General features: G+C 45.5%; 1 protein-coding gene across 2 annotated transcripts in view; it reads left to right on the top strand.

The window, feature by feature from the left end:
* The window catches only part of vac14 (vac14 homolog (S. cerevisiae)), a 406,574-nt gene that overhangs the window by 143,799 nt on the left and 246,709 nt on the right, over positions 1-16,066 (top strand). For both annotated transcript variants that reach the window (XM_070897766.1, XM_070897765.1), the window contains exon 13: positions 1,152-1,217. In XM_070897766.1, the coding sequence (XP_070753867.1) occupies positions 1,152-1,217 (66 nt within the window). The remainder of the gene's footprint in view (positions 1-1,151; positions 1,218-16,066) is intronic.

The following is a 16,066-nucleotide window of genomic DNA, read 5'->3' as shown; positions in this document are numbered from 1 at the left end:
TACGCCCACAAGTGACTTTTTCCCCTTGCTATCTCTAATCTCCACCCACAATGATTCAACATTTTGTTCATGAGAGCCAATATCGTCTCTCACAACTGCCCTGATATCATCCTTTATTAACAGAGCTGCCCCACCTCCTTTCCCTTCTTGTCTATCTTTCCGAATTGTCAGATACCCCTGTATGTTTAATTCCCAGTCTTGGCCACTCTGCAACCACGTTTCAATAATGGCCACCAAATCATACCCATTTATAATGATTTGTGCCGTCAACTCATTTACTTTGTTTCAAATGCTGTGTGCGTTTAGGTAAAGTGTTTTAATACTGGTTTTTAAACCATGATTTTCAGTTTTGACCCCTCCTGTAGCCCCTTTATATTCATACATATTGTCCCTTCCTATCACCTTGTGGTTTACACTTACCCCAGTGCAACTCTGCTCTGTTGCTTCCTGCCTTTTGCATCCTTTCTTGATGACCCCTTCCTCCCAGTGACGTTAATGGACTATAACTGGGGCAGGGAATCGTACTCTGCCTTGTTTTGAAGTCAGCTTGGGCCTGAGCGTCTGATATAAAGACTTGCATTTATACAGTGCCTTTCACGACCAATTACTTTTGGAATGTAGTCACTCTTGTAATGTGGGAAACGCGGCGTCCAATTTGCGCACAAGCAAACTCCCACAAACAGCAATGTGATAACGACCAAATAATAGTTTTTTTTAATATGTTGAGGAATAAATATTGGCCAGGACACCTGGGATAGCTCCACTGCTGTTCTTAGAAATAGTGCCATGAGATCGTTTACGTCCACCCGAGAGAGCAAACAGGGCCTCGGTTTTGAGGTCTCATCCGAAAGACGACGCAAGTTTAATATTGAAGCTAATACAAAAGCAAAATAATGCGGGTGCTGGAAATCTGAAATAAAAGCAGCAAATGCTGGAAATACTCAGCAGGTCAGGCAGCATCTGTAGGGAGAGAAACCGAGTTAACCTTTCAGGTCGATGACGGAAGTCTGTTTCTCTGTCCACAGATGCTGCCTGATCTAAGTATTTCCAGCGTTTTCCGTTTGTATTTAACATTGAAACTGCGGTGTGCGTGTGTTGACGAGGATAAACTGTCGATAAATGTCCTCACAGAACTCTTCGTTGTGTTCCAGATGTTCCGGCACACGGACAGCCTCTTTCCCATGTTGCTGAAGACACTTTCTGATGAGTCGGACGAGGTGAGCGCCATTGGAGGACTCTGGGTTTCGGAAAAGGTGTTTGGTGCTTGTAAGCTGAAGGTTCCTGTCAAATTTAGGATTATTACCTCATTGTCCCCTACAATCTCGAAGCTGTGCTTTTCATTAATCATCTCTTGTAAAGATCACATGACCTGAGGATTCAAATACCTGTCTTATTCGGCTCATTGGATTTAAAGTAGTTCCGCACTACAATACCAACCAAAATCCGAGCTTACAGGCTATACCAAATAGTCCTGGTAATAGTCGTATATTTGTGCTTAAAGTTTGAGTTATTTAGTAAGTTAAAAGTGGGAATTTAATATTAAAAACAATCAGAATTCAGATTCAATTTAGCATCTTTTAATTAAGACTAAAACTGCATTATGTTCACAAATAGGAAAACAAAGTACAATAGTTAGATAAAATGCTACAGAAGAAAGACTTGGATTTATATAGCGCCTTTCACAACCCCCAATGAGGTCTCAAAGCGCTTTACAGCCAATGAAGTACTTTTGGAGTGTAGTCACTGTTGAAATGTAGGAAACATTATATATTGTAAGTACATTATATAACATACAACAAAGATGCATTATGAGTATGTTATCCCTTGAACGACTTTCGGTTTTAAAAAGTAAGTCTGATATTTTTCAGACAAGCACAAGGATTGATTTGTGATGTGATGCTCCAGAATTCGGCGGGTGCTGCTAAACTGAAGAAAGCTCCTTTTAACTTGATTATTGACGAGTCAGATTTCCAGAAGAACTTATCATTGCATTCAAATATTATAGCCATTATTTGCAGCAGAAAAATAAAAAATGTGACTACAGAGCTTGATGGGATTCCCGTGGCTAAATCTGCAGCAAACTGTGTCTAAGATCCAAACCCCACTGATGAGTTTCCAGACAACAGCAACTTTCGCTTGCATCGCATGTTTAACATCGTAAAACATCCCAAAGCACTTCTCGGGAGTGTAATCAAACATGATTTGACAACGAGCCTTGTAACGAGATATTGGGACAGTTGACCGTAAGCTTGGTCAAAGAGGTAGATTTTAAGGAGCGTCTTAAAGGAGGTAGAGAGGTTTAGGGATAGAATTCCAGAGCTCAGGGCCTAGGCAGATGAAGGCATGGCGGGCAATGGTTGAGCGATTTAAAATCGGGGATGCCAGAATTTGAGAAGCGCAAATAAGAGTTGTGGGGCTGGATGAGGTTACAGAGATGAGGAGGAGCAAGGCCATGGAGAGATTTGAAAACAATGATGATTTTAAAATCTCGTGGCAATGGAGCGAGAGATCGCTGATTCCAATTGCAACCAACACCAGTTACTTACAGGTGCAGCCATTAGCAATTTCAGTCTGAGCTTAAATTGGTCTTGCTTTAGAAGACTCCAGCAGCTGTTTTGGCAAAACAAAATGCAATGTTTGGTTCTATAACAAAACAGAACAGATTGACTATCGGTGCAAGCCTAAACACTTGACTGAAAACTAATAGCCACCTGCTATTCACTGCTTTCACTTAGCTTGGCCCCAGCCATGATTTAATTGGCTGGCTGCAGCTTGGGTTTCTGGGAGAACTTGCCATTTTCTTTACTACACTGACAGTTTTTCCAAGAAATGTCAACCTGAATAGAGGCCACAATCTGTTACTGAGCCAGGTTATCATGTGAAAGAAAGACTTTGAAAGGTGAAATTATTGAATTGATTTTGGTTGAACCGGGTTTGGGTTGAGGTCAGGCCAGGTCGATGCCTGATTCCCAAGGGCCAATTTTCTCATTCCCATCGTACATCTCTGTTCGTACATCAGGCACGTCTTGGATCTCACGTCACTGACTGCCAAGGAAGATTTAGTGAATCTAGCTTGACTGCTTCATTCAGGTACTTAACAACTGACTTCAAATTCCCAATTGATTTGACTCAACGAGACACATCAGGTTTGACAGCCATGATAAAAGAGAAGGCATTTCCACAGCTCTGGTTAGCACGCTGTGTGACCCTTGGTTGTGACTCATGCAGACCCTCTAAAACATACTGATAGTGGGCACAGGTCGAGGATGAAAAAATGTTACGGTTCCATGACGGGTTTAATGTACAGACGGAAACCAGCAGCTCTGTGATAGGAAGCTCTAGTTCGAGTACTGGAGTAATTGCTACAGAGCACATTCTCCACAAGGGCGGGGGCACAGTGCAGATTTACGTTTGATGCTCTGAGGGACCGCATGTCCTTGCTGTGAGGGACTGCATGTTTCTTCACTTTCAGCACCCAGTGTTAGCATCGCACCTTCCCTGGCCACTTCCAGCACAGGTTAGATGCTCCCTCCATTCATCATCATAGGCAGTCCCTCGAAATCGAGGAAGACTTGCTTCCACTCTAAAAATGAGTTCTTAGGTGACTGAACAGTCCAATACGGGAATTACAGTCTCTGTCACAGGTGGGACAGACAGTGGTTGGAGGAAAGGGTGGGTGGGGCAGGTTTGCCGCACGCTCCTTCCGCTTCCTGCACTTGGTTTCTACATGCTCTCGGCGACGAGACTCGAGGTGCTCAGTACCCTCCCGGATGCACTTCCTCCACTTAGGGCAGTCTTTGGCAAGGGACTCCTAGGTGTTGGTGGGGATGTTACAATTTATCAAGGAGGCTTTGAGGATGTCCTTGAAACATTTCCTCTGCCCACCTTGGGCTCACTTGCAGGTAGGAGTTCAGAGTAGAGCGCTTGCTTTGGGAGTCTTGTGTCAGGTGTGCGAACAATGTGGCCTGCCCAGCGGAACTGGTCGAGTGTGGTCAGTGCCTCGATGCTGGGGATGTTGGCCTGGTCGAGGACGCTAATGTTGGTGCATCAGTCCTCCCAGGGGATTTGCAGGATCTTGTGAAGTGGTATTTCTCCAGCGAGGTGTCGACTGTATATGATCCACGTCTCTGAGCTATACAGGAGCCATGAGCTTAGTGGCAGATTTGAGGGCCTGATCTTCGAACACTCTTTTCCTCAGGCGGCCGAAGGCTGCACTGGCGTACTGGAGGCGGTGTTGAATCACAGCAGCTCCAGCACAGCAACCTCACTGCACCAAGTGTTCGATTTATCAGTTTTCAACAACAGGCATCCTGTGACCTGAGAGTGCCAATCGGTGCCCAATTACGGGCAGTTTTATGCTGTTGACTTAGGTCAAATGGGAAAAGGATTGATTGCTCAAATTCTTTTCACTTAGGACCCCTCTGGAGAGGCTTTTTAATTCTATCACTCTGGGCTGCATTTGAAGGCTTTGAATGCAAAAACACAGAATGCAAACTGTTATGCAAGATCGCTTGTGGTTTTCAAGCCCCATTTCATGAAGTAACGGCAAGTAATTTAGCTGTTACTTCATTGCAGTGCAGAGGAAGTGCTGCATTATTAAGATGAGAGGTTGAACCCATCTGTCTATTGAGGTGGATGTTGAAGATCCCATGGTGTGATTTGAAGAGCAGGGAGTTAGGAACAGGTATTTGCCCTTCAGCCCCTCAAACCTGTTCCACCATTCAATGATCTGTACCTGAACTCTATTTACCTGTCTGAGCTCCATATCTCTTGATTACCCCCCCCTCCCCCCAAAAGGACAAGAGTTCCTGTCCTGGCCAATAAACCTCCCTCAACCAACACCATCAGAAAAAGCCCAAACTGCTGATTTATCTAGTGCTGTTTTGGGGGATCGTGTGTGCTAAGTAGTTGCCACATTTACCCACATAAGGTAATAAATGCCGGCCTTGCCAGCGACGCCCACATCCCGTTAACGAATTAAAAAAAAAATAGCACTAGCTGCATGATGTAATTTATTCTGTGGGTCATCTGAGAGATGTGCTAAGGCTGTATAAATGTAAGATGTTTAACTGGTAAATTAAAAATGAGCATTATCCAAAATGAACACTGATGTACTCCACTTCTGCTCGAGTTAAATATTGACGTACTGGAAGCTTCAGCTGCACGTTGCACAAACTGGGTCATTTTGAAGCGAGCACGTTTGAATTTCATCACTCCCTGCATTTAAGGATGTCATTATACCGCCTTGTATCTGGGGAGTGCGGTCGTGTCTCTGGACATTGCACTCTATCCAGTGATGGGCACTGTATGTGGACACAAGGCGGTGTTTGCTGACTAGTTATATGGATTCTAATCTTACTCCACAAGAGTATAGGCCCGTTGCCAACATTGAGAGAATTTAAAATGAAATCTTAATCTGTCAGGTACAGTGTGCAGTTACAATGCACCTGGTGTGGGGCCTGCTCTAGGAGGTGGGGTAACAGGAGCGAGGTGAGGGGGTCACATCATTCGGCATTATGCAGGCTACAGTCAGGTGACTAGTTCCAGAGGTGCACTACTCCTTTTGTGTCGGGCATTCCACACAACCTTGCATTGACATGGCAGCTGGAGTATAACTCGCCCCTAAGCAGAGTTCTGAACACTTGTACATCGAATTACATAGAGTTTACAGCACAGAAACGGGCCATTCGGCCCAACTGGTCTATGTTTGTGTTTATGCTCCACACAAGCCTCCCACCTCTCTTCATCTAACCCCATCTGCATATCCTTCCATTCCTTTCTTGCTCATGTACTTATCTAGCTTTCCCTTAAATACATTGATACTATTCGTCTCAACCACTCCCTGTGGTCGCGAGTTCCACATTCTCATCACTCTCTGGGTAAAGATGTTTATTCTGAATTCCCTATTTGATTTATCGGTGACTATCTTCTAGTTATGGTCTCTAATTTAGGACTTTTTCCCAAGTGGAAACGTTTTCTCTACATCTACCCTATCGAACCCCGTCATAAAAGTAACCATCCTGGGTTGTTGATGTGGATTGTGTTGGGAGGGAATAAAATTAGGTGACAGGAGTTGAAAATCATCGGTCACTGCTTCTGGAAGTACAGACAATAATCTCTAAAGCAAACTTTAAAAAGAAATAATGCAGTTAAATAAAACTGCAAAGCTTTAAAGCTGCATGAGTCAACAAAGGCCATTTTCCCCAGTGTAATGGGCTTATCTGAATGGGTTTATTCGAAACACCTTGAAATGTTTTGACAGACCGACGTGTGCTAAATGAGTCTCTAGACCTCTGACAGTGACAGATGATGAAGGCGGTCAAAAAAGGAAGTTTTTTCCCTCTCTCTCTTTGAGCAGATTAAGTGTTTCCCAGCCGCGGCCACTGAATAACAAATTAGACTCCTTTGAAGTTAATTTAATCCATAAAAATATATTGAAGGATTAGTCGTACAAGACTCTTCATTATGTAGGTATTTTAAATGGAGCCATGAATTAAAGCCTTTATTTCCCCCCCCCCCCCCCGCCATATATTAAACATGCAATGATTATCTCCTGATCCGCAGCCTAATACCAGCCGTTTGATGATTATTGCCATCCCCTCCTCGAGCGCAAAGACTTCTCTCTGTCCCTTGATCTTCGCTATTAAGTAAACAGCAGCTGAATTGTACCAGTCCCATGTGACCGTGATGTTCAATGTAACCGCTCTTGGCTTGCCGTCCTGGGAAACCTCGTTCGTGATGTACTCCCTGCGTCACTTGGCTTATCTAGATTTGTGCCTGGTTTCATAATTTCTATCCGTTTGGCCACAGTAGGATTTTTTGTAATTTAAATCAAATTAATATTACGCTAACTTCAGCTCACCAGGCTAAATTCACTACACACAGCATCTGGAAAACATAGATTAGATCTCAACAAACCCACTAACGAAGTAGTGTTTCCCATTTACCCACTTCAGCTTGAGATAATGGGAGTCCATTGAACATCTACACGTATGGCATTAGGATGGCGTATTCATGTGACAACAACCCCCCCCCCCCCCCCCCCCCAAGAGATATCTGCACTCCTCTAATTCTTCCCTCTTGAACATTCCTGATTATAATTGCTCGACCATTGGTGGCCGTGCCTTCTGTTGCCTAGGCCCCAAGCTCTGGAATTCTCTGCCTAAACTTCTCCGCCTCTCTACTTCTCTTTGCTCCTTAAAACCTCCCTCTTTGTCCAAGCTTTTGGTCACCTTCCCTGAATCTCTCTCTCTGGCTGAGTCAATTTTTTTGTCTCACAATACTCCTGTGAAGCGCCTTGGGACGTTTACTGCCATGTTGTTGAGGGCAACATAGGTAATTGTAGGGAATGTGCACCAATGGGTGTACAGTGCAGTAGGTGGTTTAATTGGAGGCGCAGCTGGCCAATCCCTGGATGTGGGGAGAAGAGAGAGAGAGAGAGAGAGAGAGAGTTGGAGGTCATGCCCTTGGTTTCTTGTCCAGTCAGGAAACAAAAGGACACTGAAAAACATGGGCTGAAACTATCTGGGTGAGGAAGCCCAACCTGGAGAGAGAAAACCTTTCCATTTAGGTTCAGGGTCAACCAGTTTCAAGAATTCTCTGGCCAGAAGATGCATTTAGCCCTTTAACAAGGACAGTGGCATATTTTGTTTTCTGCTGTGAGAAGTGTTGTGGACTTCAGTGAGATTTACTATAAATAAATGTTTATCTGCTCATTTATTTGTAAAGTAATTTATATTTGGCCTTGTGTCACTAAAGTGTTAAACAGCCCAGCTCTCGATTGGAGAGTGCAGATGTAATATTACCACGTGCAACTAAATAGATGTAATATTACCACGTGCAACTAAAATTGGATGACTAAATAGTGTCAATCCGGGAAAGCTCCTGATCATAAGGGACATGAGGTTTGCTTACGGGGGAGGCCAGTGATGCCTCTCGCACAGACTCGCTTTGTAACAGAAGCCAGTCAGGTACATTCCTTTCTCTTCAGGTACTTTCTCTATGGAGAGGGGTGAAAGCAGTGGCGGAGGGCTGGGATGGCTGGAGGATAAGCTGGTAGTCATGTTTTTTGGCATGCCGGACTGATCATTGTGTGGTTTTCCATTGGCCACTGTGCATCCTAACTTTATTGGGTTCAACGCATGGATCAAAGTCTGAGGTGAGACTTTGTCAACTTAGAACTTGAGTGCAGATTGTTCCAAATTCTTAAAGGATGTCTTGTGCAGTAAGGTTATTGTGAATCAGTCTATTTAAGTTACTAAGGTAAACACTTGAGGGAGAAAGGAATAGAAGGATATGTTGATGGCATTAGATGAAGAAGGATAGAGGAGGCACGTGTGGTGCATAAACATTGGCATTGACTTGTTGAGATACTGTTTCGGACCACATCCGTGCCATCACTAAGGCCGCCTATTTCCACCTTCGTAACATTGCCCAACTCTGCCTATGCCTCAGCTCATCATCTGCTCAACCCTTGAGGTCATTCAAAAATATGCTCGTGTATTAAATCACACCAAGTCCCGTTAACTCATCAACCCTGTGCTCGTTGACCAACATTGGTTCCCAGTTAAGCAGTGCCTTGATTTTAAAATTCTCATCCTTGTTTTCAAATCCCTCCATGGCCTTGCCCCTCCCCCGTCTCTGTAACCCCCCCCCCCGTCTCTGTAACACCCCCCCCCCCCCCGTCTCTGTAACACCCCCCCCCCCTCCCCCATCTCTGTAACCCCCTCCAACCCCACAACCCTCTGAGATATCTGCGCTCCTCCAATTCTGGCCTCTTGCAAACCCCTGGTTTAAATTGCTCCGCCATTGGCGAATATGCCTTCAGCTGCCAAGGCCCTAAGCTCTGGAACTTCCTCCCTAAACCTCTTCACTTCTTTCCTCCTCTAAGACGCTCCTTAAAACTTGCCTCTTGGTCCACTGCCCTAATATATCCTGATGCGGCTAGGTGTCAAATTTTCTTGGATAGCGCTGCTGTGAAACGCCTTGGAACATTTTACAATGTTAAAGGCTTTATATAGGTACGTTGTTCCAGCGAGCATCAACTGCACACTGGCAAAAATGCAAATTTACAATCAACGTAAATCTGCGTGCGAGCTTTAGTGCCAATTAACAGTCAGTTTGCGTCGAATTCACATTGTGAATTTTATCTAGGCTATTATACTCCGTAGGACTATTGCTACATAGTATTTACAGCACAGAAACAAGTCATTCAACCCAACAGGTCCGTGCCGGTGTTTATGCTCCACACGAGCCTTCTCACACCCTACTTCTTCAAACCCTATCTATATCCTTCTATTCCTTTCTCCCTCATGTGCTTATCTAGCTTACCCGTAAATGCATCTGTTTTAATTGCCTGAACAACACCCTGTGGTAGCAAGTTCTACATTCTAACCACTCTGAGGGGAGGGGATTTGAATACAGGGGCAGGGAGGTGTTGCTACAGTTGTACAGGGCCTTGGTGAGGCCACACCTGGAGTATTGTGTACAGTTTTGGTTTCCTAACTTGAGGAAGGACATTCTTGCTATTGAGGGAGTGCAGCGAAGATTCACCAGACTGATTCCCGGGATGGCGGGACTGACCTATCAAGAAAGACTGGATCAACTGGGCTTGTATTCACTGGAGTTCAGAAGAATGAGAGGGGACCTCATAGAAACGTTTAAAATTCTGACGGGTTTAGACAGGTTAGATGCAGGAAGAATGTTCCCAATGTTGGGGAAGTCCAGAACCAGGGGTCACAGTCTGAGGATAAGGGGTAAGCCATTTAGGACCGAGATGAGGAGAAACTTCTTCACCCAGAGAGTGGTGAACCTGTGGAATTCTCTACCACAGAAAGTAGTTGAGGCCAATTCACTAAATATATTCAAAAGGGAGTTAGATGAAGTCCTTACTACTCGGGGGATCAAGGGTTATGGCGAGAAAGCAGGAAGGGGGTACTGAAGTTGAATGTTCAGCCATGAACTCATTGAATGGCGGTGCAGGCTAGAAGGGCTGAATGGCCTGCTCCTGCACCTATTTTCTATGTTTCTATGTTTCTGAATAAAGAAGTTTCTCCTGAATTCCCTGTTGGATTTATTAGTGACGATCTTACATTTATGGCCCCTTGTTCTGGTCTCCCTTGCAAGTGGAAACAACATCTCTACATCTACCCTTTCATAATCTTAAAGAGCTCTATCTGGTCACCTCTCCATCTTTTTTCCAGCGAAAAGAACCCTACCCTGTTCAATATTGAAGTTAATTTGCCAGTTACGCACTCATTCTGCAAGTTTATTAATGTCTTCTGTATTTAATGCTGGCTTGACAACCGCAGATGCTTTCATGTGCTTTTTGCACAGGATAGCAGGTCCGTGGATATGTTTTTATTTATCTTTGCAGTTTTTTTGACAGAAATATAGCAATATTTTGATAGAAAATATAGAGCGGTAATGAAAGCAAGCTAGTAATGCAACTTATCCAAGATACCTGTTGCCCGTGTATCCTGTTACAGTGCAGATGTTTTGGATTGGGATGTTCCTCGTGAGTGGCTGCAGTCATTTGACAGACCAACAACAACTTTTATTTATATAGCGCCTTTAACGTAGTAAAACATCCCAAGGCGCTTCACAGGAGTGTTATAAGACAAAACAAACACCGAGCCACACAAGAAGAAATTATGGCAGATGACCAAAAGCTTGGTCAGAGGTTTTAAGGAGCATCTTAAATGAGGGTAGAGAGGCGGAGAGGTTTACGGAGGGAAAGAGCTTGAGGTCCTGAAGACCAAGATCCTGCTCTGCCTCATCTTACGCGCAGATAGGTCACCTGTTCTGATTCGGCCCTCAGCCGCTTGTAAGGATTCCAGATAGTCTTCATAAGAGGGCAGCTGTCAGATATTCTGTACCTAGGATGCCTTGTGTGAGGACCCTTGCTACAGTGGCATTATTTGCTAAGCCTTCCTGACTGTTCAGGAGTAGATGAAAAATGAGCCAAGTGTGACTAGTGACGTTTGCTATTTTTCTGATGATCTGGCCTGAATTTCCTCGGTGGACGCAACCCTGAAGTTAGACCCGAAAAAGCACCCATTCGGGCAAAGGGATCGACGGACAATTGTAGCAGATCAAAATGATCGGGGCATATTGTTCTAGCGGGTGTAATTTGCTTGCGCCCAAAATTCTGCAATCTTTTCGGCCACATATTTGATTTCTGTCCCAGATTACACATGTCTCTAAGCAAAATATGCAGGAAATTCTATATTCCTAGCTCTAGTCACCAGTGCAGTGTAGAGGCTCTGGTGGCTAGAGCTAGGAATGTACCTCCCTCCCGATCTGAAGGGACTCGATTTGACCTTGTGCATGAAACACACAAAGTTAGTATGCAGGTACAGCAATTCACCAGGAAGGCAAATGGAATGTTAGCCTTCATTGCAAGGGGGATAGAGTATAAAAGCAGAGAAGTCCTACAACTGTACAGGGTACTGGTGAGGCCACACCTAGAGTACTGTGTACAATTTTGGTTTCCGTATTTAAGGAAGGATATACTAGCATTGAAGGCTGTTCAGGTGTGGCCTTACCAATACTCATTGGAGTTCAGACGAATGAGAGGTGATCTTAGCGAAACAGATAAGATTATGGGCCCAAGTTTCCACATGATTCGCGCCTGATTTTTAGGAGCAACTGGTGGAGAACGGACTATTTTAGAAATCGCAATTCTCCACATTTTTTTTTCTGCAGTTCTAGTCAGGTAGAACAGTTCTAGTTTAGAACAGAATTTTTTCTTCAAAAGGGGGCGTGTCCGGCCACTGACGCCTGATTTGAAAGTTTCCACAATGAAAATGTACTCCAAACTAAAGTAGAATGGAGCCAGTGAAGATTTTTGTAGAACTGAAGAAACCTGTTCTACACATTAAAAAATCAGGCGCAGGTTACAAATTAGACATCCAGAACGAGGGGGGGGAAGGGAACTCATTAAATTCGACAATAAATCCTTATTTATACTTCTACAAATATTATACAAATAAATCCAACCTGAATAAACATTTATAAGCCACGAAAAGATTAAATAAACCATCTTCCTACCTGTGTGAAAGTGCTTCAGAAAGGGAGAATTCTGCAGCCGTTCGTGCCGCTGAGCGGGAGGGGGGGAGAGAGAGAGAGAGAGAGAGAGAGAGAGAGAGAGGGGGAGAGGGGGGGGGGGGGGGGGGGGAGAGGAGAGAGAGAGAGAGAGAGAGAGAGAGAGAGAGAGAGAGAGAGAGGGGAGGGAAGAGAGAGAGGAAGGGGGGGGGGCGGCGTCGGGTCGGGGAACAGGAGGTCGGTTCAGTCGGGGGGGGGGGGAGTGGGTGTTGGGTCTCGGGTCGGTGCGGGGGGGGGAGAGCGGGTCTCGAGGCGGGAGGGGAGCGGGTGTCGGGGCGGGGGGGGGTGGGGAGCGGGTGGCTGGTCGGCGGGCGGGGTGGGGGGGGAGCGGGTGTCGGGCCTCGGGTCGGGTCGGGGCTGGGGGGGGGTGGGGAGCGGGTGTCGGGTCTGGTCAGGCGGGGAGCAGGAGCTGGCCGTGGGAGGAGCCCCAGTGAGGCCATTGGGCCAGGGCTAGGGGCTGCGTGCTTCGGGCCCCTCCCACACAGTTCGGCGCCTGGAGCTACTGCACTTGCGTGCCGACTGTAGCGCGCATGTGCAGAGGTCCCGGCACTGTTTTCAGCGCCGGGACCTGGCTCCGCCCCCCCACAGCTCGTGCTGACTGCGCCGAGGGCCAGAGGACCTGCGAGTAGGTGCAGACTACCGAGGATTTTTTTAGGCGCGAGAAACGAGCGCCCAGCTCGGAGGGGCGCCCGTTTTTTTTCTTGTGGAAACTTGGGCCCAATGAGGGGGCTCAACAAGATGGATGCAGAGAGGATATTTCCATTTATAGGGGAAACTAAAACCAGGGGACATAGTCTCAGAATAAGGGGTCGCCCATTTAAAACTGAGATGAGGAGAAATTTCTTCTTTGAGGGTTGTAAATCTATGGAATTCTCTGCCCCAGCCAGCTTTGGAGGCTGGGTCATTGAATATATTTAAGGCGGAGATAGACAGATTTTTGAGCGATAAGGGTTAAGGGGAGTGGGCAGGGAAGTGGAGTTGAGTCCATGATCAGATCAGCCATGATCTTATTGAATGGCGGAGCAGGCCAAATGGCCTACTCCTGCTCCTATTTCTTATGTTCAATGTTATGACTTAGATTCTGCGAGCATCAGTTTCCAACGAGTGAGATAAAAATGTTTTCTCAGTAGGTCTACGATACCTACTATCCATCAAAGTTTTTGACCATACTGTAGCAGGGTCTTGCCCTGTCTCTGCCTATATTATGGAGCGCAGACGCCCTCCATCCCTGTGTCCCGTTTCCCCCCCCCCCCCCCCTCTTCCCCAGCTCTGTTGAGCTTTCTAGTTAAACCCACCCTTCTGGAACTTGGTACTGTCAAACCCTATTAGAATTACTGATGCAATATGTGCCGTGAATGCCACTCACGACAGCAGGCAAGTGGACTTGTGCGAAAGTATTGATATAGTGCCGCAGGATTGCACGCTGATTTTGCTATTCTGTCTCCAGTAAGACCACTTGATGCTGGAATAGGATTGCATTAGCTGCAGTGGTACAGATGGAGAAAGCACCGCCCCCAAAAAACAATCTACATGATAGAGCTGCAATGTGGAATTGTCCTGCCTACTGACTGGCACACGTTCCCCGGCGACCACATGAATGCCAGTCAGTGTACACAGTGCTGATCATTGGTGACTAGATGAAATATAACCTCGCCAGCCTGAATGAGGTGGCAGTGTTTAAAGTGCCAATTCCATTCACACAAAGTTTGTATTATTGGAAGCAGCTCCCCTTGTAACTACCTGTATTACTTAACTGGATAAATTATTAAGCTCCAAGCTAGCGTTATTGACTTCACATTTATACAGATGGTTATGCAAGGGAAGTGCTTTTCTTCCCCAAGCCTTTATTCATCCCCACATGTTCCTTGGATATTCACTAAATCAGAATGCAATCTGGTGGCACTATATTGGCACACACTCACATAATTGTAGACTGGAAATCTGTTCTTCTTATCCATTGTGTCCCATAAAGCTGATTTATTAGGAGGCCCCGTTACTTTTAAAGTGGATCCAGGTTCATTTCCTTGGTGTATTCTCTGATGAGTCTTGTTAACCAGAAATAATGAGACACTCTGCTGGTGGGAACTTCCCACTGTGCAAAAATTGTTGAAGTTCACTGCAGGAAATGTGAGCGCCAGCCATCTGCTCCATCCTGTACACCTCTTAAACAGTGAGACCATCATTCTACAAACTCGGCCAAAGTGGGGGGAGTTCGTCTTATAAAGGGTGGTGAACAGCTGATGTCTGTAACATTCAGCAGAGCACTCGGCTGCGTCTGCCTGTGTATTTGCACTCTTGGTTTCCTCTGCTTATATTCATCACAGGCGCGCTCCACCTGCTCCTACTTTGGTGATGAAGGGCCTGATCTGAAAGAGCTGAGACCATTTCTTGCCACAATTGTGACCGTTTCTCTTGAGGCTCTTCCATCATAGGAGCTGTCCTGTACCGTTCTTCCGTATACTTGTTTTCGTTTAGCTTGGGTAGGTCTAGTCGATTGTATCGATTTGAGTTGGTTTTATAAAAGATAGCTATCTGCCTTGGTTACCACTCTCTCTCTGAGTGAGAAGGTCATGGTTCAAGCCCCACTTCAGAAACTTCAGCACAAAATCTAGGTTGCCACTCGAGTGCAATACTGAGGGAGTGCTGCACTGTAGGCATTGCCATCTTTCAGATGAGACATCTGCCCTCTCGAGTAGACGTGAAAGATCCCATTTCATTATTCGAAAAAGAGCAGAGGAGTTTTCTCCAGTATCCTGGCCAATATTTATCCCTTGACCAACATCAGTGATGAGAGGTGATGTGGTGGACTTGTATCTCGTTGTTGTTTGTGGGAGCTTGCTGTGTGAAGCAAACAACTAACTGTCCTCCATAATAACAACAGAAAATGCTGGAAATCTCAGTGGGTCAGGCAGCATCTGTGGAGAGAGAAACAGAGTTAACGTTTCAGGTCGATGACCCTTCGTCAGAACTGGAACAGTTCAAAATGTAACAGATTCTTAAGGAAGTGAGAGGGAAGGGAAGAAAAGGGAAGATCTGTGATAGGGTGGAAGGCAGGAGAGATTTGAGAGACCAAAGAGATGATGGGCCAAATTGAGATGATAATGGCACAAGTTATCAAACAAAAGCTGAGTCTAGATAGGGTGTGAATAGTGGAATAATTGCCAGCTGCCATGGGAAACGAGTTTTAATGCTTGCTGAATGGTTCGATCCTAAACTGCGATATAGCTCAAATATGAAGGCAAGGCTGAGGGTTTCGAACTTGAAGCTACTGTAATAGTTAGTGGGACAAAATGGCACATCGCTGATATTAAACTTGTTTGGATCAGAGCAGGAGAAAGAGATTCTTGTTTCTCTGCTTAAAGCTACCAGTGCTGTCTCTGACTGCCAATGGCGGTTAAGTGGGCTAGATGTCCTTGGGACTTCCCAAAGCGCTTTACAGCCAATGAAGTACTTTTTAAGTGAAGTCACTGTTCTAATGTAGGAAACGTGGCAGCCAATTTGTGCACAGCAAAGTCCTACAAACAGCAATGCGATAATGATTATATAATCGGTTTTAATGATGTTGGTTGAGGGATTATTGTTGGCCAGGTCACTGGGCAGGACTCCCCTGCTCTTCTGCGAATTAGTGTCATGGGACCTTTTGCGTTCAGCTGCGAGGGCAGATGGGTCTTCAGTTTAACATCGCATCCGAAAGACTGCACTGGAGTGTCAGCCTAGATTTTGTGCTCAAGTCCCTGGAGCGGTGCTTGAAAACACAACCTTCTGATTCTGGCAAGAAGGCTACTACTAGCCACAGCTGACATCAAACATAGTACAACAGCATCTACACCTAGTACCATGCAATTTTTGGTGTAAGTTAATGATCCTTGCTGCAAGGTAAGAAGATGGTGCAGAATTGAAGCATCTGGTTTGCTGGAGGCAAGAATATGGACCATCCAGACACGGGCATCAGCAGTCGACC

This window comes from Pristiophorus japonicus, chromosome 13, assembly GCF_044704955.1.
Source record: "Pristiophorus japonicus isolate sPriJap1 chromosome 13, sPriJap1.hap1, whole genome shotgun sequence".
In the NCBI taxonomy this organism is placed as follows: Eukaryota; Metazoa; Chordata; class Chondrichthyes; family Pristiophoridae; genus Pristiophorus; species Pristiophorus japonicus.
The sequence above is the reverse complement of the archived record's forward strand: the minus strand, read 5'-3'. Positions and strand labels throughout refer to the sequence as shown.